At 35.9% G+C, this 26,855-nt stretch overlaps 1 protein-coding gene across 4 annotated transcripts in view; it reads left to right on the top strand.

Annotated features, from left to right (window-relative positions):
- LOC105249042 (rap1 GTPase-activating protein 1) overlaps window positions 1–26,855 on the top strand; it is a 101,313-nt gene that overhangs the window by 37,135 nt on the left and 37,323 nt on the right. For 3 of the 4 annotated variants that reach the window (XM_011254186.3, XM_011254187.3, XM_025407115.1), the window contains exons 2-3: window positions 25,983–26,079; window positions 26,259–26,351. In XM_011254186.3, coding sequence (XP_011252488.1) covers window positions 25,983–26,079; window positions 26,259–26,351 — 190 coding nt within the window. Of the gene's footprint in view, window positions 1–101; window positions 862–25,982; window positions 26,080–26,258; window positions 26,352–26,855 lie in introns of all 4 variants that reach the window. The other variant, XM_011254188.3, reaches the window with a different exon arrangement.

Genomic DNA, 26,855 nt, shown 5'->3' with positions numbered 1-26,855 from the left:
TATCTCTCTTTCTCTCTCTCTCTTCATACATATATGCATAGCTTAGCTATAAATTAAAATAACAAATGGCAAATAATCAGACTCGTCGAATATATGTATAGATTGTCCGTGCAATCAAATCCAAGTCTCGCGCGATCCATCACTATCTTCCGATGATAGGATCTCCGATCGATCTACGCGTGCCAAAAGCACACGAAAGCAACGAGAGACGTCGCGCTATCCATCAAAGGAGTACCCTCGAGCCCGCGGGCTGAGAACGCTCTCTTATCTCGATAATGGTTATCGAATAGACGAGAGCTCGGAGACTCTCGAGCCGAGCACGAGAGGAGGAGGGAGAGGAAGAGGACGAGAATTAAGCGCGAGAATCATCGAGCCGAGCGGAGGGCGGTCGACCTCGAGATAAGGGAGGACAGCAACGGGGAGGAGCTCGCCGATTGTAAATTATATTCACCCGCGACTGCGACGGAAAAATCAGCCGAGCCGACGAAATAATTATTGTGCGCGTTCCTCGTCGTTTTCTCCTTCTTTCGCAAAGAGAGGGAGAGAGATAGAGAGACTAGGGAAGGTGGATTAATCGCGTCATGCCGATCGCGACGTGAGTTGAATGCGAGGTCCACCACGAGGTCGTCGTCGAGGGGCGGAGAACGCGCCCGTGGCACAAGGTGATCGCCAAGGTGTCGTCGCGGCGATCCTCCATCGCCGGACAGAAAGTGACATAAGAGGAGAGGAAGGTGGCAGAGCGGGACCGTTCGTCTGGATGCCAGTTCTCGAAGGTGGAGTGCGCAAAAGGGCCGTGCGCAAAATGCGGATGAGGATCTGCGCCGCGACCAAGGAGTCCTACACGCTCCTCTCGAAGAAACGGTAAAGTGTTTTTTTTTTCCCTCTATCTGATCTTGCGGGGTGTCTGCCGGGGAAACGGGAATTTTCAGGGATTTCTTTTGTATCTGGAAAACTTGAGAAATTCTATGCATATTCGAGGGCTTTTCTTTCCTCCCAAAAAAGTCTGATCATTTTGCTCTCGTAAACAATCGACGCGTCATATGAATTTTAATGTATTTAAAATATTTTTTAATATTTTTGCATGTTTGTATGTTCTTAACAAAATGTTGGATATACGGTACACGGTTTTTTTATTGCAATTTTTAGTAACAGAAAAAAAGAAACTGCAAGTGAAAAATGTTTATCCTGCTTAGTATTTCTCTTTTTTCCAGTACATTTTTAGAAATGTGGCACTTGAAACTCGAGTGGCTCTGTGTTTTTCCATCGTAAAGCATTAATGAAAATACGCATACATTAAATTTTTTTTTATTTTTTTTAACTACTTTAGAAAAATGCGTTGAAAAATCTTTAAATTGTTCTCTTGGGATTTTAAAGAAAAATACCTGAAAAAATCGGAATATTTTTGCAACATTCGAGCAGACACTCTGTCTTGTTACTTCTGCAATGTGAAATTGTTTAGTGTGTAGAAATTAATCAAATTAAATATCAATGGAAAATATCTTCGATTTCGCGCGTTCATCTCATTGTTGGGCTTCTCTCTTCCAAAGAATCCGCGAATTCGCGATGCTCTAAACGTTCATCCTCGCGTCCTATGTATCCCCGGTTTCCGTCGAACGGTCAGCGATGTCCTCCTTTAGCAATTCGCTAAAGTCGAACGACGCAGCGGCCGTGGTTACAGTTAAAACGTACGAAAGCGGAAAGAAGAGACACGGAGGTTGAGAAGGAGGAGGAGGGGGCGACGAGAGTCGATCAAACCCGTAATCACAATTTACGGACGAAATATTTATGGACTGTCATTTCGTAAATTACCGCAAGATTACGGCTCGTTACACGGCTGCACTCGCGCGCGCGCAAAATCGAGGGTGAGAGAGAGAGAGAGAGAGAGAGAGGAGAAAGAGACAGAGAGTCCGGTCGCGCGGGACGTGTAACGGGTACGCTCCAACTTTCAACGACACTGCAATCTCCATACACGGAAAGGAGGACGATGTGAATATGCATCTCTTATCGGGGGTTGAAATTTTACGACCTGTCGCGAAATTCCTCAAAAATCCCCTTACGCTTATCCTTTCTTTTGGACTGCATAACTAAGCGCGAATTTGCAATTTTACGACCATGTATTTTGCATACATAAATCATAGAACGCGCACGTAATCACATTTAGAAAAAAAATAGGATATAAATAGGAGCGTAGGAAAGGGGGGAGGGGGACACTCGTTGGTATTCGACACCAAGATGATCGATAGTCCATTAAGCTTTTCCTTAGCCGTATCAAGAATCGATTTATACGGCAGCTCAGAGAGAGAGAGAGAGAGAGAGAGAGAGAGAGAGAGAGAGAGAGAGAGGGAAGGGAGGAGGGGGTTTTAGCTCGCGGGTACAGAAATAACTTGGCTCGAGATATATAAACGCGCGAGAGTGTCTCACGATTATTGCGTAATCCGGGGTATTTCCAATCCTCCCGATTGTCCCGGGGTGAAAATCGGCCGTCGTTTAAGCCATTATGTCCACAAGCGACGAGACGTATTCACGCGTCGAGCATTCACCGCGCGAACGGAATTATAATAATTCACGGCGCGTCGTCATAAATATTCATTCGCGCGTAACCGTGTACCTTGATTATTTACACAGCTACGTATGGAAAATTATAAACGAACCTCTTAGAATTTTTGGTATCCGATTACCATCATCGTTGACGGATAACGACCTGGATACCCTCGGTACGTTTATATCGCGGAGGAGTAAATGTTTCACGGTGTATTGTTCGCCAATAAAGATAAATTATTGTCCTTTTTATCGCATCGTGAACTTTCGTAACTAACTTTCGTAACTAACTCGGCGATAATTAATTGAGACGGGACTTTTCTGAAACTGTATTTAAAATGATATGATAATAAATTAAATGATTTCCTTATAAAATTCCTTTACATTAAATAAGAATTATAATTTATTTTCGTAAAAGCGAACAATAAAATTAACAAAGTTAAACTTAAAATTCCTTCACAAATTCTGTAAAGTAAATAATAAATTATGCAAAAAAGTTTCTAAATTAATTACCTAAAAATTAAATATAATATATTTAATTATTCGGAGATTAAATAAATAAAGTTTCAAAGACATATCAATAATAAAAAATTCAAATGAAGATTAATGAAGATTGAACATACTAACATTTTATTTATTTTTTAAGTATTACGTTTCACGAAAAAATTTATATTGAATTTACTTTTATAATTTATATTTGTATAATAAAATATATATAAATATAAAAAATAAGACATTCATTTCAATAAGACATTAATTTTTTTATAAAGTGAAAGCTTCGTTAATCTTTCTAATTTAAATTTATAAATGAATTTATAAATATTTTTTATAAATTTTTTTTTGCTATGCGATTGAATGATATAAATTTTAATTTATTAAGAGTACTTGTTGAAAAAAAAATGTATAAATGCGCATATTACACATTAGATTACAGATTACATGTTAAACGATGCGTTATTATGGAAATCATAAAATCGAAAGAGAAGTATCGGGGCTGAAACGTCACTCTTAATACTGATTTAGTAGTAAAGGGATTCGAGGATGAGATTGGCAAAAAGGGGTGACTAGAGATGCCCCTAGGGATGTACAGGTATAAAGGCAAACATCTCTCTGTCTCTCTCCCTCTCCCTTTGTGATTCGAGATCGCTCGGATATAACTTTGAAAAACAATTTAGCTTGGAATATTTATTGCCCAGGGAGATGAAAAGGGAGGACAAACTTTTAGATAGGAAACACGAAATACGTTGAAAGTGTTAAATTTTTCCGAAATTGTCCTTTTTCAGAATTTATGTATTGGAAATGACAGCTTTTCTAAAAATTTATTGTATTTGAAATGAAACAGATTACTAGTGTTTTTTTTAAATATATATAAAAGAATTTCTACCTATCGTTTATGCTTGTATTATTAAAGATATACCGTATTCTACGTAAAATGAAATTAATTTCTCTCTCACGAAAATTTAAATTATATTTCAAAGTTTGCGATTAACGCAAGTATATAACAAGAATGTTTTATCTTTATCTTGTCTCCCTTGTCTTCAATGAGCTTTGTGCATATTCGAACAAGGGCAATGGGGCACTGTCCCCCCCAGGCAACAGTCGTTCTAACTCGATATGACGACAGATATAATTCGCACCTCGCGCATTTTTTTTTTTTACTTCACGTTTATGCTCGAGTAGCTTCGATAGTTTGCTTCGTGTCGCATTTTAGCATTTAAAGATTACATTCGCTGATATTTTCCCGGCGAATCTCCGCCCATGCCGGGTACGAGACGCGTGTCTTATGGGGTATCTCGCATTTATCGCAAGTTTTTCATCCAAGGGAGAAGTTGAAATTTTTAACAGAAAATGTTTAAAGCCCCATCAATGTCAAGTAACAAGTATTTAATCTGACATGCGATTATCGAGATATTAACGTAATTTAATTAATCTTGTAAATTGAAATTCTCTCTCCCAAGAAAGGCTTTTGCCTGAATTCTGCGATAAAGGAAACAAGATTCCATCAAAAATCAGCTCCGCGGTATTTGTACAGCAAAGATAGCGAGATACATACATCCTGCATATTAACACATAAGTCGAGAACAAGTAAAGCTGTGTGTTTGCGATATCTCCGACTATTCCTTCTCCTTTTCTCTCCATCGTTCTGCTTCCTCTCCCCTTCTTTCATTTCGCTCTCGTACGCGTTCACGCGTGTTGCAGCTGCCACGTTACAGTCTACACGCGTGTCGTTGTCGTCTCTTCTCATCTCGTCTCGTCTCCTCCTTCTCTAGCCCTCTCCTCGTTCTCTCCTAGGACCCCTCTAATAATGAATCAAAGTACTGTGTATCGTGCTTTTAGACTGTAGAACAGCGTCTAATAGCGGTGTTCCGACCCGTATTAGCAACACATTAGTCGCTATCTCAATCATTTTAATCGCGCCGTGGAATAATACGAGCTCGCAGCGTTTCATGTTGTAGGGTACGTTTACACATTTACGTTAATTATCACGATACCCGACATTTACATTTTCCACAACTAATTAATAACATTTTCCATGTAACCAATTTCATTACATTGATTTTTTTTACATTGTTTATGGCGTAATTGCTTGTTTTATGCTTGCTCAATCCAGCTGTGCAATTACCGCTAATGTCTTTTAAATATAATTATGTTCTTGTTAATTACCTTTCCGATTCATCCAAATAAAATTTAAAAAAGTAAAATAAAAATAATATAAAAAAAAATGTTATTAATTATCACGATATACGATGACCATTTATATTTTCCATGTAATGAATTTTATTACATTAGTTAATTTTTTTGCACTTAATTTATTTTACCGTGCTCACTCTAATTGCAATTGCCTTTAATGTCTTTTAAATATAATTACAATCTTGTTAATTATTTTTCTGATTCACCTGTTTGAGCACAATTTTATACAAAAAAATAAAATAGAGAAAAGTTCTTAATTATCACAATCGACGATTATTTAGATTTTTCATGTAATCAATTTCATTACGTGGATTAATTTTTTTTTATAATCTTTATCACGTAATTGTTTATTTTTTACCTTGCTTTACTTTAGTTGCGCAATTATCGCTAATGTCTCTTAAGTATAATTACACTCTTGGTAATTATTTCTCTTATTCATCCATTCGAGTAAAATTTTGCACAAAAAAGCAGAATAGAAAAGTGCTCTTAATTATCGATATTCAACGATCATTTACAATTTCCGTGTAAGCAATTTCATTACATCGATTAATTTTTTTTTACATTTATTGCGCAACATTCATTTGTTTACTTTAAACAATTACTGCTAATGTATATCAAGTATATTTCTTGTTTATTCGTCCGTATATCGAGTATAATTCTTGTTTATCATTCGTTGGTTTATTTAAAATTCTATGCAGAAGCATAAAATATAGAAGAGGGTATCCTTCCCACGCAACAATATATCGTTCTTTGCGCATAATAAAAAATGAAGTGATGAAAAAATCTATGACACACTTTGCAATTATACGCGCAGTTTGCTAAGATCGTTGATACGGAAGCAATTAAATACACCATGCGGGATATTACAACGGCAGATTTGCGATTGGATGCTCTTCTTATATATATCTCATCGGCGAAAGACTTACGTCGTTAACGGTTGATTCGCTCCATCTTTTCCGTTTCTTACGCCGACGTTTCGCTCGAAGAATTATCGGATCATCGTTTCGGAGTGGCGGGTACAGTTATGGAAATGAATGCCCAGTCACAGCGGCTTTAAGCGTGACTTATGGATACTAGAAGCGTAGTCCTTTCAATGTAACACACGTCCGGTATTGCCGTAACATTAAACGCGATAGATACAAATCGATCGGATCGAGGAACGAGATGCTAAATGTGAAAAGTAGTGCGCGCTACATTTTCGTGAATATCTTAATGCTGCAGGTTTTCGTTAAATTAATTACGATTCGCGGATAATATATCCTGTCATTATTAAATTCCTCTGGCATTTTAATTTAATCTTACATGAATATATATTTTTTTTTATTTCTTATTAATTAAATATATAATATTATATATAATATTTAAAAATTATTTTAAAAAATATTTTATATTTAATTTATATATTTTTTTTGTTTTAAAAAATATTATATATAAAATTATATATCATATTTTTTATCTTGTACGCAATAAATCGATTGATGACTTGGGGATATTTTCAATATCAATTTTATAAAACAAAATGTATGCTTGAGTTACATGAAAATATAAATTCCATATATTACAATTATTATAATATATGGAATTTATATTTTCATGTAACTCAAGCATACATTTTGTTTCATAAAATTGATTATATAAAATCAAATTAATAGTTTTTATTTTTGTATGCAAAAATTGATGATAGATTGATAACTGTAGATTATTTTTAATTTAATATGCTTTTATATTTTCTTTTTGAAATATTAATTTCCTTTCGTCTGATACGATGTTTCAAACGGTTTTTTCCCTACAACGTGATCTTTCCCAATGAGCAGTTATCGAAACCAGAAGAGTAATTAACAACCGTTAATGATAATCGTTACACGAGGCGTATTATTATTATGAACGCGTAACTTTGTACGGTGATTAGTCGGCGAAACGGTTCATCCGGTAGCATCTACCGCTTTGTACGAGAGAGGGAAGAGAAAGTAAGAGCGAACGGAGATAACCGCGTGTCCGTCGGCGATAGACGTCTCATTAAGACCACCGATCCTCGAAAGGATAACTAGGACATAAATGCAACGCGGATATAAAATGACCAGCGTTCAAAACCCGTTTCTTATCGCGTCGACGAAATGCTATGCAAATTGTCCGATTGAGCGAACTTCTAGACTCGCATGCAAATCTTCAATCCTGATGATTTCTCCTTTTTTTCACTATCACGAGACATTATGTTGTGAAAATGACTCATTTATCGTAGCCTTTTAAAGCACTAATAGTGAGTGATAAGGCGGAATACAATGTTTTGGTCTTCGGAAGCTCGTTAATCAGTCGTCGATTAAATTCTTTGTGTATAATAAAAAAAAATGATGAAAAATATTAATTTAATTTCTTGCATTCAGTCTAACATAAAACAAAATGTATATGTGCAAGTTACATAAAGAAAGTATGAATTATATTGTAAATTTAAAAAAATTATTGCGGCAGAATTTTTTTATTTAGCAGAATATTCATAAAAATATTTTTAAAAAAGTAACACGATATTGTTGAAAAATTTATATTTTACAGCTAATTAATTATATTTAACCCATCGATAAAGTACGAATGTAAAATAATTTCGGAAAAGAATAATATATATAATGAACCATTTTATTGTACTTTATCTTCGAAATTGATTAGCTATCAGCTATATACAATATAATTGAAATGTTTTTCTGCTGCATCGAGCTTCGATTTATCTATTTTAGTATTACAGTAATGACAATGATACATTAATCTATTTTTCGTTCTATAAAATCTTTAAAAAGCCCCGACAACTAATGTTTCTTGACGATAACCGCAGGCTTAGATATAATAGTGTTGCGTCATACTTTATCGCGACTTAAATAAATCTTTCAAAGTTCACTTCACTTTTCGAATGTTGAAACGCTGATTTTAATTTTAATACAAACAGGAAACAATAAGAAATAATTATATATTTCTCTCTTTTATTCTCGTTCTCAAATATAATATATATGTGATTATATATTACATTTATGCATTAAATTATCGTTATAATATCATCTCTTAAGAGAAGCAGTACATTAATAAAATATAACAATGAATAATAAAAAATAAAATATAAATAAAATATAACAATATATAAAAATATATATTAAGGCAATTTCTTTAGAATAATTAGTAATAATTAATAATATTAATAATTTAGAATAATAATTTTTTGGCTCTGTCAGTGTCACATATATATTAATATTTCACGTAGGGGAAATCATATGACATCCACATGGTTTAAAATTATGCGTGTTTTTCTGAAAAACGAAACAGTTGCAGAATGATATTTTGCCAAGATCTATATATCGACAAGCATTGACCCTTCGAAGCGGGTTTATTGAGAGGGTGAATTATCGGGAATTTTGGGCAATTTATAGGGGACTGTGATGAAGATGCGAGGGATGTTGGGGGGGAACGAAATTGGAGATTATGCCGAAAGTGCGTCATCCGTCGTTTTGTGTGATGTCTGTATTTACGGACGTGATGATATTTCGAGCGAGCGGACACGACTATGTCAAGAGTTCGTCGTACGTGCCTTGGCACGCGATCGAACCGGTTTCGCGGATAACGTGTAATTGCGATTTACGCAAACCCACGGTTTCCCCATCGCATCGACGACCGGTGAATTTGAGCAAAATAACGCGATTTATTGAATTTTCCCTAGGACAATATTTCACATATTTAACAAGGGTTACGAATTGATTAAAATTTTAATTATATGAAGAATTTTATTTGTCCGGCAAATAATACATTCATAAAAAATTATTCATGCAGAGTTATATATGTATATTAAAATTTAAAAATCATTAGAATTTTATACGTAAAGATTTATAATTTTTAATTATTTTAAATATTAATTATTTAAAATATATTATATTATTTTAAATAATTATTGGAAATATTACGTACGTCGCGTTTTTCCAAAAAGAGACATGGAAAGGTTGATCTCGATAAAATATTCAAATTGGTAACGTAAATATCAAAATCATATCTATCAAATCTATCTAATTGTTTCAATATTATCGCAAGCATTCCATGATCTATGATTGTATCTTGACGTTGTTGCGGTACCGAGAATGCTGTCTAGAGAAGGTTGATCGGTAGACTCGAGTCAAAGACGAAGCGGAGGCGAGGCAAAGGAGCCTTCTGGACAGGAAACGAGCAATTAAGAGGCCAGAGCGACCTTATCTCGCGCGAGCAGCATGCTAGGCGGCTTCTTGATGTTGCATGGGAGGAAGGGGCGTAGGGGGGAAAGGGGAAGGTTGTAAATGAGAATCGGCACGAGGCCCCAAGACGTTATTCGCTGTAACATCATCCCCGTCATCGGAATGTGACGGGATGACGGGAGAAATTGGTGATTCAACTGGCGTTAAACGTCCGACTTTTCAGTTGAAGCTTTAGCTCGTTCATTGAGAGAGCCCTGGATTACTTATCTACATCACTTTGTGAATTGTGAATTGTCGAAACCGAGGGAATGTTAATTGACATAGGATATTGATTCATCGTTAGAATTGATTCGAATTTCATTGAGATGTTTGAAATATTTTATCGTTCTTTTTCTTATATTTTTTTTTCGTACAATCTATCATTTTTAAATAAAATCATTAGATATATTCGTGCAATAGAAATTAATGAAAGATATTTAAATAGCTTTATATATACTTGATCTGGAATATGTATATGAATTATATTGCGTTCATATACTTTTTTAAATATTTTTTTAATATGTTTTTTTAATAGCTTTTAAATTTAAATTTAAATAGAAAAGCATCTTGGAGAAGAGAGAGAGAGAGAGAGAGAGATGATAAAAATAATAGTGTAATTAAATACTATGTCATATATCTGGAAAGATAACATAATTTCATCTTCTTTATCTCGTTTGTATAACGGGTTTAAGAAGCTCTTTCCTTTCAATCTTGATAATCCTCTGGAAAACTGATAGATAAAAAGTCCTCGAATGCGGGTTGGCTCTATCTTTGAAGAACTCAACGGGCTTTTATTCTTTCACAAGAGAGAGAAAGAGCCGATGCCAATTTCCATCGCAGTCCGTAATGGAAACGCGACACGCGCCGCTTGCTTCCTGCGGCACACGCTTTATTAAATCAATCCGATTACTCTAATGTCGAGCGGTGGCTCGGAGAAAAGAGAGAGAGAGATAGAGAGAATGATGTTTGCGCCAAACAGACGTTATCGAGCACGTAATCTGTCTGAATGGAGTCGTACGCCGTAACCGCAATTCCATCGCATGTGGAAGCTCCGACATAATGGCCAAGTTTCGAGGGCCACGGTTCGAATGGCACACATATATTATTGGTACACGTATACAATGGTAATCGGAGGGGTGTGCGGGACAGTGGGCATTTTGTGAGTCATGCGTCATCCATCCCCCGCCTGGCGCGGCGCGACCCTTCTCGAGATCATCATCGAGATCCGCGGGCCCTCCCCCCGCCCCTTCCTCGCCCCCCTGTGGCGCGAGGTTTGGCCACGTTTTTATCGCTTCCACGTGGGGGTACTTTGCATTTTTTTTTCGTTACCTACTCTTTAATTATGTCCCTGCCGCTGCCCGGCTTGATGCGGTATTATACTCACGATGCAGTGCTATACTCCGAAATGTCGGGGGGTATGTAGATTTTATTTGTATATATTTTTTTTACAATTTGATTATATTTAGATATTTATTAAGAGGAATAGTGTGTTTTTTTAAATATCTATACTCGAATCTTTTTCAAATAACAGATATATTTATAAAGAAATGTTTCAAACAAGAATTATTTTGCTTAAGAAGATTGTATACGATGATACACAAATACAAATTTTAAATTATTTTGTTTTTAAATGGCTATGACAATTTTTTATTCGAGATATTTAAAGTTATTTTTCTCTACTCGTTGAAAGCAAAATAAATGAGAATATTTTGTGAACGATTATTGAAAATTTCAACTTTAATGCATATTAACAAGCTTGTCATAAAATACTTTAAAACAAAATTCTAGTAAAATAGATATTCCATTTTAAAAAAAAATAATTTCATTTTTATTTTTTATTCAAGTCCCATTATATAGATTTTTTTTTAAACAAGATAATTTTTATTCGAAACATTTTTTTAAGAGTCTGTTATTTAAAAAATAACTGAGTGCACTACACTTAAATCAAACAAAATATTTCCAAATTTTTTTTCCCGCTTTTTATGATGAGTTTTTAGAGCAATGACCGTCAAAGAAATCATTTTTCATCGATAACATTTCTTACGAGTCTCCCCGAATTTATCAACGTCATTTATGATTCTCACAGACACACATGTATAAAGAATTCATTCGTATATAAACAGATAAATAGCCATCTGTCGGTTTAGAAAGAGACAGAATCCCCGAAATGATTAATGATTTAATCCAGAAATATACATCACGTACATCGGAATGGACATGTCCGGTTACGTAATGGACCAGAAGAACTGGTCTCGCACCCTTTTCAAGCGCTCCTGGGTGGTAATAAACGGGGTGCAAACGATACGTGAAAATTTCAACCGGAATCAATCCCGGAGATTATTGCCACACGTTATGTAATTCGTTTCAAGGGCCGCTTTCCGACTCGTGTTTTATCGCGCGAGCCACCGCGAGTGGACATTGATCGGATCACGCAAATCCAGCACGAAGTCAAATATCAATTAGGGAATCGACAACGTGCATGTACAAAGCGCCGAATCAAGCGTTTATCAATTTACCCCGTGCGTTTTGTGTGCAATCGGTAGACAAGCTCGCCCTCCGGCGAGTCATATTGTTTCGCGAATATATCGTTTTATTAAACATCTGCTGTTTGCGACAATCGCAAATGTCATCGCGCGAATTGATAATAATCCTTGTGGATTCGCCAACGGTTTCGCATCGAAAATTTTTTAATTTTATTCATTTATACTCCACTACCTTTAACGTTATAATCCGATTTAACGTTAAACATACAAAACTGTTATTTGATTAAATTTTATTGTCGTGAATTTCAATTTTAATCATTTAATTCGGGGCATATAATGATAAAGTCTTCTTTCACGATTTGCATTAATTAAATTGCAATGAAAAAAATTGGCATCAAAGCTCACTTTGAGCTTTATTTTTAGTAGATTATACTCTCGGAAAGCATGTCAAAGTCGACAAGCAAGGTTGAAATAAAATTATTACGAAAATACAGATTTTAATTAAAGGTTTCTCTTCGCTGACTTTGTTTGTTTCCAGAGAGAATTAAAGGAGAGAATATACATTTATTTATTATATAAAACATGAAAAATATATTGCATCAATCTACTCGTCGTGAACTTAATCTAGATCGCTTCTCGCGATTCGAGTAATTGCTAAATTCTTGGCTTAATTACAAAATACCCGTTTCCCAAATTCCGAGCAGTTTATACCGAGACAGATGAAGGTATGCGATTCCGCTGGGAAATCCGCGCTCGGCGAGTAAACTTGGAAATTACCGGTTAAACTATGTGGAAATAAGCATGCGTGCCGTGGTATAATGATAGCCGTAGCCCCGTTTATGCAACATAGTGGCATAGGGGAACGAAAAACGGTATACGGCGATGCGTTCGCCGATGTACGATCAGCTGATAGCATCGGCTGCCACGCGCGCATTTAATCTCTTAACCGGCGATCATGGCAGGATGAAACGGGGGCGATATTCATTCACCGTGTCGTTACTCGCGAGATATTTAAGTAGCAGTTGTTTCGGTTTTTTGCACGTCAGGGATCCGAGCGTACGAATCAAATTAATTTCTCGCGATTATCCGGATTACACGTTGTCCGACTCGATCGGCGAATAATTATGAGCTGCCTTCGTAAGATTAAACGAGTAGACTACTCGAGATGGTTTTATTATCGCGCACGATAATTAAACAAGGGACTGGATATTTTTAAGAAATAATGAAATAGTATTTATAATTTTTTGTCTTTTTTTTTTTTAATGTTATATGCATTCGTTCAAATTCAATATTTAAGGCTCCGGGGCTTTTAACGGAAAGATATGAAAATTCGCCATATGGTTGGGAAACGAAGTGTAAATAACCGCGAATTACACGCGTATTACATGACCATAAATTGGCGCGCGTCTCCGATGGAAATCGGAGCGTGTCGATGCGGTCGTGACGTTTAAAACGTCAGCGGGCATCAAAGCGAATTACCACCGTATATATTCTGCGGCGCGTGCGACATAAGTACTCTAATTCTAATCCCATTGGCATATGGACATATCGTTGAATGTGGGTCCAGAATTGCCACAGGCATTCGTACCTTCTGCATGAATCAGTTGAGCGAAATCCAGTGCGCGAGAAAAACTAATTGAAATGTCAGAGAACTGTGTATCAAGGAAGGAAAAAGTTGAAAAATTTTTTAAACTCAACATTTTGAAAGTAAAATAAAATATTTCCTTGATTTTGCTGGTATATGTGAATTTTAATATGTTTTATATAGAGCAATATTAATTATATATATAATATTATTAATTATTTATAATATTAAATAAAATATATTTTTTATCCTCAATTTGGAAATAATTTTATTATATCTCTATTGTTTCCTCTTATATGAAAATATAATAAAATGATTTTTCCGTAAAATGGGAGAAAGAATTATAAGAGAGAGAGAGAGAGAGAGAAAATACATTTACAGAAATTTCATCAGAGGAAAAATACAATCTTCAAATTATATGCGTGTACTGTTGTGTTGTCTATAAAAAGGATGTATAATAAAATACTTCCACACATCAAGTTCCATTATAAGCATTATTACATATTTTATACACGATAATCTTACATAAAATCATTAAAGCTCTGATGACTATCCATTCAATAGATAATACGAAATGGTTAATATAATACGTGACTCTCCGATCAACCATATATTATCGAGAAAATATCGATGTTCGGTTCACCTCGAAGCGTCACATCCGAGTCGATTAACCCCATACCTGACGTTAAATCGACCGAGAGGGGGAGGGGGAGCTTTTCATGCACGTGGCACGAGAGGGAAAGAGCCGGAGGGCTAGTATCTCGATAGAAACCAAAGATATGTGTAATCCAAACCGCGTGCTATTCGTAGCCCTCGTAGTTGTATTTTCGACGTCATCTGCTTGGGAAAGCTGCCTAATAAGATATCGTTATGTATAGCCATGGTCGTGCATGTGAATGCAGTACGATTCCGTGTTTACGACGCCGAGCGAGTATTTGTATTCGACTCTCGCTCGCTCGCTTCGATTTGCATTCGTACGTATCTTGGTCGGCGAGCCGAAACATTGTTTTGCAAAAACGATCTCGCCGACGAATGCCACTCAATTCCGCTGAATATAATAACGTGGACATAGAGTACACTCTGTGTACACACACACATGGGCATACGTGTATACGTGTGTGTACACGGTCGGATTTTGCAAAAAGAGAGAAATATTCGATTAAAAGCTGTCGTTGCTTTTATTCGCGACGGAGTTCGGGGATGGAGGTTCTATTTATAAATTTACGCGCATGACGTAAAATACAGAAAGCGTTGAAAGGATCAGAGTATACGGCGCGTAAAATTATAAATGAAACTTTAATCTTTGCGCGAAAATATACATAAAATTCTAAACGAAGTCTCGAATTTTTTCGCGGATTGACTAAAGTGGATTTTTAATGGCTCGTTAATCGGCTTCGAAATAAAATTCCAGAGATAAAATAAGTGCTTTTCGCGTTAAGAGAAATGTTTGTTTTTTTTTAAACCACCGCGTCAATTATTCGACACAGTAGGAGGAACACGTGCGTATTAAATGCACATCTCTCTAAAGTGCATGACGACGATAACCGCGGCACTTTTGCACGGTGAATCGGCAACGAAGGTGCTCTCTCGAACGTAGAATTTCGAGGGTGCCATCGGAGGAGAGATAGGAAGGAGGAGAACAAGAGAGAGAGACGAAAAAGAAGGCGTGAATGCTCTCTTTGTCGGGATGCAAATGTCAACGAGATACCGCGCTGGGGTGCAGCAGCATTATGCTCGATGCACAATGCCGAAGTGTGCTTATAATAATGATAATGAGAGGAGAAATACGGTCTATGCAAATGCAAGGACGAGTCTCCGTGTGTTTCGGCAGGCGCGCAAGCAGGATCTCCGGATCCGAAGTAAAATTTGTTTAACGGAATCTTTAGTCAGATTATTTTTTATTACGTATTGTTATTATTCTGTGATATTACATTTTACTGCAGTTTTATAAATTAATATAAATAAATTAAAATTAATATATAAAATTAATAATTAAAATTAATATAAATAATGCGTACATATTTTTAATACAGAAATGTCAAAAAGTATAACGTCGCGCGATATTCAAAATAAAATACTTAATTTACGAAGAATAATTTTTTTTCTAGTAAAATAAAATTTTTCTTAAATTTTGAGAACAAAAAAAATTAAAACTATAAAATATCGCTCCACGTGTTTGCTCGGTATGTCCGGAAACGCTGCTTCCTATTGCTGCCTTATTGCTGTTGCGTCCCTGAGAGACGTATCTCGCGCTTGTGCACAGGGTGTCGCATATTTTCCTGACGTGTAGAGATGCCGGAGGTGCGTATCAACGTATACGCATACATTTGGCCGAGCGACATATGCTGCCACGCATATATCACGTCGCTGTCAACCCCTCGAACGGACGGGCGGATCCCTGAACCCCCGAAATTACGAGGGACTCTCTATTTATTATTTTTCTTCTCTCCTGTCTTTTTGGCCTCTGTCCAAACACACGCGACACCACGCGAACGACAGTATTAATTCTCGTTTAATTGTTTTTTCTAGAGATGCGCGATGCGTTTTCTAGAGACAAATAAAGTGACATTGCGGGATTGCATATTAGCTTGAAAGAAACGTTATTAAGGAGTTATATTTTAGTTTATATTTTTCAAGCGAGGTTTAAGAAATCTCGAGAAAAGCATCGAGAAAAAATATATGCAAGATGAATTATATAATAATATCTAAATAATGCTTCTGATAACAATAATTAAATAATAATTAAACATATGTAGTGATTAATTTGATGATATATTCGATCTGTGTAATTTTCATTTTGGAATACGTGGATAATTTTTCGAAACAAATTTAATACGCAAAAGATGCTTTAATAATAAAGGACATTTTATGCTACCTCGCGGAAAGTTTATACTTAAATAAATAAAGAAGTCTTGAATTCCGCTTATGGTCGCGTCGAGCACGGGGATGGGAATATGTCTCTCTTCTTATTCGATCCTCGCCTCGTATACCATTAAATGCAAACGGCCGGACAATGCGAGACTGCATTACGGTCCAGCATATTCCGCACCACGAAACTGCATTTGAAGTCGAGCACATGTGGGTGTGACAGAAAACTGCGAGCACAAACGTATGACGTACTCGTAGTATTCATAGATCCGACGATGACCTATCATTTTTTTTTTTTGTATTTTTTATGACGAAAAAATTCTCGAGGAAAAACAACCCGTTGTTTCGATCAACAAAAGTATTTATTTAAATTTTATTTTCTCGTATTTTATTCGTTCGCGAATTGTAAATTGTGACATCAAAGCGAGTAATATTTGCGCCATGAATATCGAATGTTATATTTTCGTTAGGAAATTTTTCGAGGCAGAATTATTTTATTATTCGATTGGGAAAGTGTATTGGAAAAAAAAAGCCTCGCTTGACAAATGATAATCGTCGGACGACCGAATATTCGATATAGTGCACTCGCTTGCGCATATGTCGCTTGATTTGTTCATCAGGGGGTTGATGAACGATCACCCCGACGTTCGAGATTCGGAGAAAAAAAATAGTATCGCTAATATGGGCCACGCCATAAATCACGATAGGTTGACGTTGTCAGCCGCCGATTTATCGATTCGTCGAATTTCCATTTCGTCGTGATGAAGTCGTTGCCGACAAAAGCAAGGGAGAGAATCCCGATAAAATTTTGACAAAGTAAACTAAACGCGCCTACGTGTACACACCTATATTTGTTATAATCAAATGTGTGACGCGATGAAAAGACTACTGAATCTAGCAGATGATCGTAACAATGCTAATTTTCTCTTTAACTAATATTTGTAATAAAAAGATTTATTCATAAATTTATAATTAATAAAGTAAATTTCCTTGTAAATTCAATTTAATTATTTCATTCTTCGTTTTAATTTATAATGGATATAATCTAATTTAATTTTTATAATAGGTTCTAATTTCAATTTTGTGCGATATGTTTGTGTTTTTTAAACAAATCAAAATACACGATACTTTCGATACTTTTAAATTAACTTGAATTTACAATAAATTTTATTATTATCATTTACATGTGTTTCAATTTCTTCTCGGTCGAATAAAATCGGCATTAAAAGTGCTGTCATACACAACAAACGGATTATCCACCGAGTTCACACAGGTACAGGTGGGTCAAATTTCTAAGGCTCGATTTATTATCGATACAAAGGGTACTCTCGCACTATTTAATCCAATCCATTTATTACACACGTCCGACCGAATGTTTTCGTAAAAGATTTCTAGGAATGAAAAAGTAGAGAAAAGTGTTTTACGAATCAAGATGGATATATAAAGAATAAAAAAATCAATTTTATCTTGAAAAATCGAGATAAAATTAGCGGGAAAAATATTTTCTAAGGAATAAGAAATAAAAAGAGCCCATATGGCCGTTTGAGATCAAATGGAGAGAGAAAGAGATGAAAACAAGGACGAAAGATTTCGGTCGCGCAATCAATCATAAGCGTTTGCGCGCGCGATGATGCGCATGTGTGCACGTGTGTATGTTAACATATTCATGCGTGATATTCGCATACGAGAATTGCTTCCTGGACACATCTGTCCGTCAATCTTCGGGACCCTTTTCGCGCCGTAAAATGCGACACCGATGGGCGATGCTTTCGAAAAAAAGATTTATTTTGTTACATTTTTTACGATAGTGTTATCGCGGTTGGACAGGAAGAATGAAGGGAGAGAAGGAGGAGGAACTTTGATAAAAGACTAAAATTTTTAAGTGATGTTTCAAACATGTGACACATTTGAATGAGCATTTAATAGTCATCGTAAAAGCATTAAGGATTAATTTGATTCATTTATATATCAAACAAGACATATTAGAATACATATTAGAATAACAATAGCATCCAATAATATGTATTAGAATCACAATAGAATAGATACACGATATTTCTTTGAGATTTATTGCCTCTGGATCGATTGGAGCGATGTATCGATCAAGACTTGACCCATAGATAGTCAATGTATTACGTAATGGAATGCATCGGGAATGTACGGGAGAATGCGTAAAGGACATACACATATGCATCGATTAGCCGATGAAGGCCTCTCTACGCATTTACCGTAATAACGAGAATACCGTTCGTGTAAAAGCTCTGATATATAATTACTTATTAATATACTTTTTTTATATTCTTTTAACGCGATTCTAATTTAATATAAATTGCTCTAAAATTAAATAGTACGATGCATGCACGTGTGGAAACGAATAATCTTATTTTGTCCGATAAAATGCGGCGCAGCAATTCTCTTGCCTAAGCTATATAATTACGCGTCGATAAATTGAAAAGAAGTAGGACACATTGTAATATCTTATCGTTATAAATTATGTACGAGTGGGGGAGTCGTTGATCATGAGATACAAGTCGCGTTACGTTTCCTGAATGCCTACTAACATTCTAGTCGACAATATATATATATATATGTGTACGATATATTTTTGTCGAAAGTGATAAATCCGTTGTGTATCTACTAAATAAAGACAGTCTTGCGCGATAACTTTCACGAGATAAAATTCTCGTTCGGGCCCGGGCGCGATTTATCGAGCAGTAATCGAGGCGCAACGATCGCGGTGGCGACTCTATTCGCGATTTTCTCGGATTGCTTTATATGTCTAATATGCCGCGCGATAAATATAGTTTTTCGAGATATGTACGCATGAAAAACAGGTGATTCTCGATTTCGCGAAAAAATACATGTTTTTGAAATTTAATTTTTCGCGAAACGTTTAAATAAATGTCCAAAAGCAATTTCTACCGAAAGTGGCGCGTATTTTTTCAATTTTCACGTAGATAAAATCATTCCGAAAAAAGAAATAATAGATTAACAAGGATCACGATTATCGTTGACATTTCCGATGGAAAATTTCGAGCTAATCCCATCAATTTTCACGCATTGTTTTAGAATATCGTATAATTTTATTACCTGAGATATAAAACACGTGTTTTAAATTCGCGAAACGTTCGAGTAAATGTACAAATTTCATCTTCTACCGAAAATGTGGCGCACATTTTTTCAATTTTCACGTGGGTAAATTTATTTTGAAAAGAAAATGATGGATTAATAAAGATCACGATTAACGCAATTAATATTTCTAATAGAAAATTTCAAGCTGATTCCATTAATTTTCATACATTGTTTAAAATATCGTATAAAAATATGATTATCGATTTGCGATTTTTATCACTGAATAGCATCTTAGCTATTTTTGCACATTAATAGTGATGTTTCGATTTTTTAATTTTTTTTTTTCGAAAATATTTCTCTTGGATACGCGCTTTTTTTTTTTACTATGCTAACACACTCGCAGTTAGTTGCGAAAATTGATTACGGTTTCGATAACTTGGTTCGGGATTTCGGATTGGTTGTCATCCTGCGCGCGCATTGCAAAATTGATTTTGCAACACGCAAGTGGCACGGCGTCTGCCGCAGAGAACTCGTTTGTCCGGTTACTTTCCATTCGCGTGTACACTTCGCTCGCATTTTTTCCTTTTCTTTTTTTTCCCCTTTTTTTCTCTTGCTTTCCGCAAAACGCGCAAGGCTGCAGTCGGGATGTTAATCGTCCCCTTTCCCCCTTTTTGCGCCTGGGCACGCTTGAAACGGGGCATAAAAAATGTCGTAACGCACGCGCGTGTCATTTGTAAAATTATCGTCGATTCTTTTTACGGAGAAATGAAATGTGTGAATGATTTCGGACCTTTCAATCTCCGACGCAATTCATCGACACCGAGTCAGTTTTGTTTGCGAGCTGAGAAACACGAAGCTTTTTATTGCTCATTTCATTTTACTTTTGTCGGCATAATTTACATTTGGGAAAATTTTAAAGTGATAATAATCTTCCCATAAAATGGGAACGAGATACAATGCAAGGACATTATATTATTCCCCGTTTTATTATCATAGAAGAGATATTCCCTCGCTAATTTGGACGAGATTGTCGCGATATCCTGTTTGAAATGAAAAGTGGCGGCCTTGAAAGGGAACACGTTGCCTAAATTAGACATCGGAGACGAACAAAACACTTGGAGCGTAATCTCCGTGAGTGTACCCACCGGATTACGAGCGGCAATTATTAGGACGTTCATCCTGGCGTGCGCTAATTTTTCCTTTGTTCGTCCTGCGTCGAGAGCGTCCGGCCGTCGACGGTTTTCGACCGAGAACCGTCATTGGAGCGTTTTATTAAATTAACTCGTCTAATTGGGCGCGTTCATTATTCCGTGGATCCCGGATGCGCGTCGAGTATTTCGAAGAAACACGATCCAATGAGAACCGTGTGCGCAATTCCATACGTTGAATACAAATGACGTAAACCCCAAGCTTTTTCAAGCGGCGAGCGAGATGTTCAACGATTTTTCGGATGAAGTTTGATCGGGCAAAAAATTAGACATTCGAAAAGTTGAAGAAATTCTGGGGGAATATAAAATATATAATTTTAATTTATATATAAACTTCCACATCACATTTATTTTATTTGTGTTGTTGGAAGATTTAGTCACGTTTTTTATTGTTTGTTTGGTTTTTTTTTGGATTGTTAGAGAGGCATTTAAATTATATATTATACGTTTATAGAGATTAAAAGCGAAGCATTAAAATATTCATGCGCGAAATTATGCGATATTATTTGAGTGGACCGGTTAAGGCCAGGAATGGTGGGGAGAAGAGGTGATCTCGTTTGCGTAATAATCGGCTTGGAATGGAAAAACGACAATGGCGGGTCGCGGCGGAATGCGCGGCTTGTCGACGAATAGATAAAACGATAAATGTCAATCGCGACGAGATTGTATTGTAGTGTATTGTCTGCTTGAGAATTAACAAATACTGTCATTGGTTACAGAGGAGGCTCGAGAATTGAGCAAATTTGCGATCGTTAAGTCTAGCACGGCCAATCGAGATTTATTTGAGATATTAAAATCGAAATTTTTAATCCTTTGAAGATGGCAAATGTTTATCTTTTGAGATTTTTTTTTTCAAGAAACGGCAAACATACATGTATAAATTTTTTAACTTTAATCGATAAGCTTCAATTTTATGTTCAATTTTATGTTTTTTTCACTCATTTCTCTCCTGAAAAAATTTCGTTTTCTGATAAAATCAATTTGATGACTTCAGAGTTTAATTGGTCAAAGAGATTATCAATCAACATGCGAAATCAATTGAAACTGGCATTTTCTTTCTTTTATTAAACTTGAGTCTGATGGAAAAAGAAAATGAAGATGTAACATTTGTAGCCAATCAGTCAGAAAGGAAGAAAAGAATCAGAGTCAAAATAAATGTGTAGAGTATGATGGTCTATTGATTTCTTTAGGAAATATCGTAATTTAACACATTTTTAATTAAAACAATATTTTCATTAAATAAATATTTTTTTATAAATTTGATATAAGTGTGATTTTTTAAAGAGATAGCCGTCGTCCTCAAAGGATTAAAATTCGCGAATAATTCATATTGAAGGAACAGTTCTAGTAGAGGTTCATTTTTTTGCTCAGTTTTGCTTATTTCTCCCGTTGCTTCCTTCTGGCATTAAACCCGGTTATGGCGCGACAAGAACTTGGGTTCCGAGGTGGTCCTTTATGGCGTTCGACCGAGTGTGCGGAATGCGCAATTATTGGATACGACGATAAATACTAGTCGCAGAAGGAAAGATCACGTCAGTCGTTTCAGAAACGTGCGAATTTCTTGTGTCGAGAGGAAACAAAAGCGTGAAAGAAAGAGAGAGAAAAAGAAATGCGGGATTGTCACTTTCGCAAAACTTTCACATTGTCACGCGAAAAACTTGTTATTTTTTTGTCTTGTTGCATCGCTCGCTAGAATGACGTGATGCACTACAGAATTGATGCAAATTGCATCGGTTTTGCCAACGCTAGCATTCGAGTGGGATACAAGTACTCTTGCTGAATACATGTTCTATTTGCGTTAGACAGAATAAAATATTTAATGTGCGATTACATTAAAAATGAAATAATATACGTATATTTTTTTTAAAGTACTAGAAATACGATATGATATATTTATTTGAAAAATATATAAAAATAATAAAAAATACTAGAAATATATGATACTCAACAAATATACAAATAAAAATATTTTTTAAATATATTTACATATTTAATATATTTAAGAAATATATTTAAGAAATAATACAATGATAAATATATACACGTATAATTCGTTAAAATTAACATAATAAAGATTTAATATCACCGCGAAATATGAAAAGAATAAATAGAAAATAAACATTATGAATGAAAAAAATAAAATGTACGTTTCAAAACATGTTCTGGAAAAAAATATTAGAAACATTAGAATTTACATAGACATCTCTTATCCCACATTTGCGTAATTGCCGACTTGTCGTGAAATTGTTGGCGAATTTAAAACACTGTACGCAATTGTAGGGCAATTTTCTTCTCTCTTTTCCCTCGAACGAGAACCATGCAATGAACCACAAACGAAAGGATGCCACCGCCGAGATGACGTCGTCATCATTTGCCATCCCGAAAAATCCGCAGCTGTCGCCAGATGCGGTCGCGCGTCTTGTTTCTGTCCAGTGCATCATGCTCGCTTAGGGATGTCCCGAATTAAGCTGTCTCATTTCAGGGTTTGGGCAATTCCAAATACATCGTTGCTAAATTTATCCCAATTTTTAACTTTATTTGCCCGTCAAAAAATTATTCCCCGAACTCTCATTTTGAATTAATCGCAATTAATACAGCATATTCGCTCGATTAATCGGATTGCTCGCGTGGTGAGCGTGCGTTTCATGCATAGACTCGATTTATTCAACAATTTAACGCTCGGCTAGAGCCAGCTCGCGCCCTTGAATTTCGAAGAATGACCAATGAATCGACGGCGGCCGTTTACGCTTTACGTCTTACGCGCGATTTTCTCGTGCGCTCCTCTCGGATCCTTTGGCGAGGCCGAGTTCTCTCTGCGATAGAAATACGATCGTACGAAGCGATTATTTCTTTGCGGCACACAGAGCCTGGATAATTGCTATCTCGCTTATTGCGCCGATCTCTCGATCTCTCTCTCGCGTTTTGGTCAGCGAGTATTTGGAATGGACGCAGTGGCGTAAGCTCGAGTTTGCGAATTTTAGAAATTTTAATAAGTACAGGAGAGAGGAAAGCAAAAGTTTTTTTTCTAGATTTTTATCAGCCGTTTCCTTTAGATTTCGTTATTTATAAATTTCGACAAACGCATATTGTAAGATTGCGGCTTAAAAAATATCAAAAAAGGCGACATTAATTCACAGAAATATCGAATTTTTAAAATTAGCTTTATTTTAAATATCAAATATGTTTTCATATATTATAATGAAAATTTCATATATTAAAATGAAAATTTTTAATTATACAGAGTGTTTTGAAAGTAAGCATTTACGAAATAAATATTTATTTAACGATGTAGCTATAATTCAGCTAAAAATGTCCCGTGCTTCTGTAGCGGATTTTTCTCTTTTCATAAAAAAAAAAAAGGAAAAAAAGGAGACCAACCTACGCCTCTGACGTGAGTACTCGTTTCGCAGTCAAAGAGTTTGCGTTATGCAGAAGAGCATTCCGAGTAGTTACTCGAGCTCAATTCGACCAGGGCCCCGGTGCCTTATTAGAATTTATAGTCAGAGTATTTCAGAAAATTGCACATTGCCGCTCTCAGTCGAGTATTTCCTAATGAATCCGGGATCACTTTTCTTCCTTTCATTGTCGAAAGATCGTTGGCAACTTTTTACCCTTGAATCGCTGACATCAAACTTTCGAGGGTATTAAATTAAATGTATTAAATGCATGGACACGAAGCTGGTATTATTTTACTGGAAACTCGTAAATTGTTAAGAGCGTGTTCTTTAGCTTTATTTCTAATAGAGAGAGAAGAGAAAAGCTCTGTTATAGTCTTTGTTAATTTAGACAAATTATTCTGGCTGTTAAAGAAAGAAATTGCCGCGAAATGCCTGAAGCGCGAAATAATGTCTCTCGCTTTGTCCTCGCTTGCGAGTCTTTGCGTATAATTTTTGTCGGATGGTAAGAAATTTATAGTTCCATATTTTTCAATTGTAGAAAAAGTTTCACCTTTTAAAAGGAAAGAAATATCGAGCATATGTCCCAAAGATGAAAACTTGCAGGTTTCAGCTACAGAATTATTGAAAGTAAAGCTAAAACTCGCGATAATTTATGAGTTTTCATAAAACGACACGGTTTCATATAATTCGAGATTCATTTAATTCTCAGTCTTTTTATAATAAAGTATTATTATAACGTTGCTAGTATTTTTATAATATTTCTAGACCGGGTATACGAGATAAAATATCATTTTCTCATCGAAACATTGAGCAGAGCGAGGCAGTTAATTCGTCCATTTTGATAACGCCTTGTCATTATCAGCGACATAGATACACACACAATGTGTGAATTACGTCTTTGCGCGCCACAATATATTTCACTTTACCTTTTACCTTCGTTATTTATCGCGCGTTGTGTCTACCGCAAGTTTTCCTCCCACAAATGGCTGCTCCGAGTCGAGCCTCACAAAGCGTTTCACCTTAAGATTTACTCACGCGTCGCCGCAATATCGTTTACGGCCTACAGAAGAGATAGAGGGAAATAGAGAGGGAAGGAGAGAAGCATGTCTCGTAATAATATCGGTGTAACTTAGATACGGAGCGAGTTATTACGTGCCTCCGCGCGCGGAAATATGTTAATACGCCTATTTCTTAATACACGACAACCGGTAATGATGCACTTTGCCTTATGGGATCGCGCGCAGGCAGATCGATCGATCGATCGGAACGTGTTTTCGATGCAGCCAATATCCACCAAGAGATGCAAAATTTTTCTGCCGGCTGCGTTTAACCCTGTGCACTTTTCCAGATAGACTCGGCTAAGAAGTGTACCGATGAGAGAGAGAGAGAGAGAGAGAGAGAGAGAGAAAAAAAGAGAGAGATCAAGTGAAAAAATCGATTGGAATTATGCATATGCATTTGCTAATGCGGAATAATAATAAAAAGAAAGGGGAAGGAGGAATTTGACATACTTTATCGATCTAATCCGCCTGATTGGTGCAGCACACAAAGAAACTAATTTATCTAGAAGCTTTTGTGGAATAAAATTTAAATGATTTCTTTTGTCTTTCGTTTTTTAATATTATACATTTAATATTATACCTTTCAGTATATTAGTTATAATGAGAGGATAGGAGTCTTGATTAAACAAGCTAACATGGGATATTTTTTCCTTCCATGGAATACTCGGAATTCTCAGAAAATTCTCGTGTATTACCTAGAAAAAGAGGAATTTTCAGGAAATTCTTTTACAATATTTGAATGGATATCTTGTAATAAATTATAACGTGATAACAATTTGACGAATTTCTTTTTTTTTTGTTTACGAAAAGGCTCTCTACTAATCTGACTCGTTAATTTTACAGGAGGCAGCAGTTGGAGCAATCTGTGTACGAGCCCGAGTCGCGGCGATCCACCACCGTGGAAGATGACAGACAAGGCTCCAATTCGGAGAAAGTCAAAGTGAGTTAATCGCATTAGTCTCCAACTGATTCTATTTTAATTAAAACTTTCTCTCGACGCTTAGTTTGTGATTACGTTTAATTAATGTGTGAATGCGATCGTGAAAAGAAAAGCGGGAGAAATAAAAGAAAGGGAAAAGAGACGCGCGATTCAAAGACATTCTGAAAAATCTGTTACAGAGCACGACGCAAGATCTGTTCGAGTTGCTTGAGCGAGTGCAAAGTTCACGTCTCGATGATCAACGCTGCGTTCTACCGTCATACTTTTCTCAGGTATGTGTAATAAAAATGACATTAAAATACAGCAGGAGGATTTTCGGAGTAAGATCCTTATAAAACGTGTAGAAAATTTCTATAGGCCCGGTTCCACAACTCGGGTTAATCCGAGTTTAAACTGGGTCCTGATTGGTCCATTCACTACTTAAACTCGGATTAACTAGAATTGTGCAACTGGGCCATCGAAATAATTAAGCCTCTCGTTTACAGCGTCTCTTAATAATAACTATATATTTATATTTTAAAGTAAAAATATTCACGATCATTATTGCTCAATTTAAAGCGACTTATGACGTATAATACTTATGCGATACCGGTGCCCGTATATCTCGGAAGAACTGTTATTAACCCCTCGTTTTCAAATATCACGCGTTTAACCGCGATCTAACGAGCAGTTCAAAAGCTGAACTATGTCCAAATTTACGACGCTTTGCCTCTATCTCACGCCTTTATGGTCAATTTAATCCTAAGTAATCGCTTCGACGCGCCCGATATGAGATC

This window comes from Camponotus floridanus, unplaced genomic scaffold, assembly GCF_003227725.1.
Source record: "Camponotus floridanus strain SB8 unplaced genomic scaffold, Cflo_v7.5 scaffold160, whole genome shotgun sequence".
Classification (NCBI taxonomy): Eukaryota; Metazoa; Arthropoda; class Insecta; order Hymenoptera; family Formicidae; genus Camponotus; species Camponotus floridanus.
Note: the sequence above shows the minus strand (reverse complement) of the source record. Positions and strands in the feature narration are given on the sequence as shown.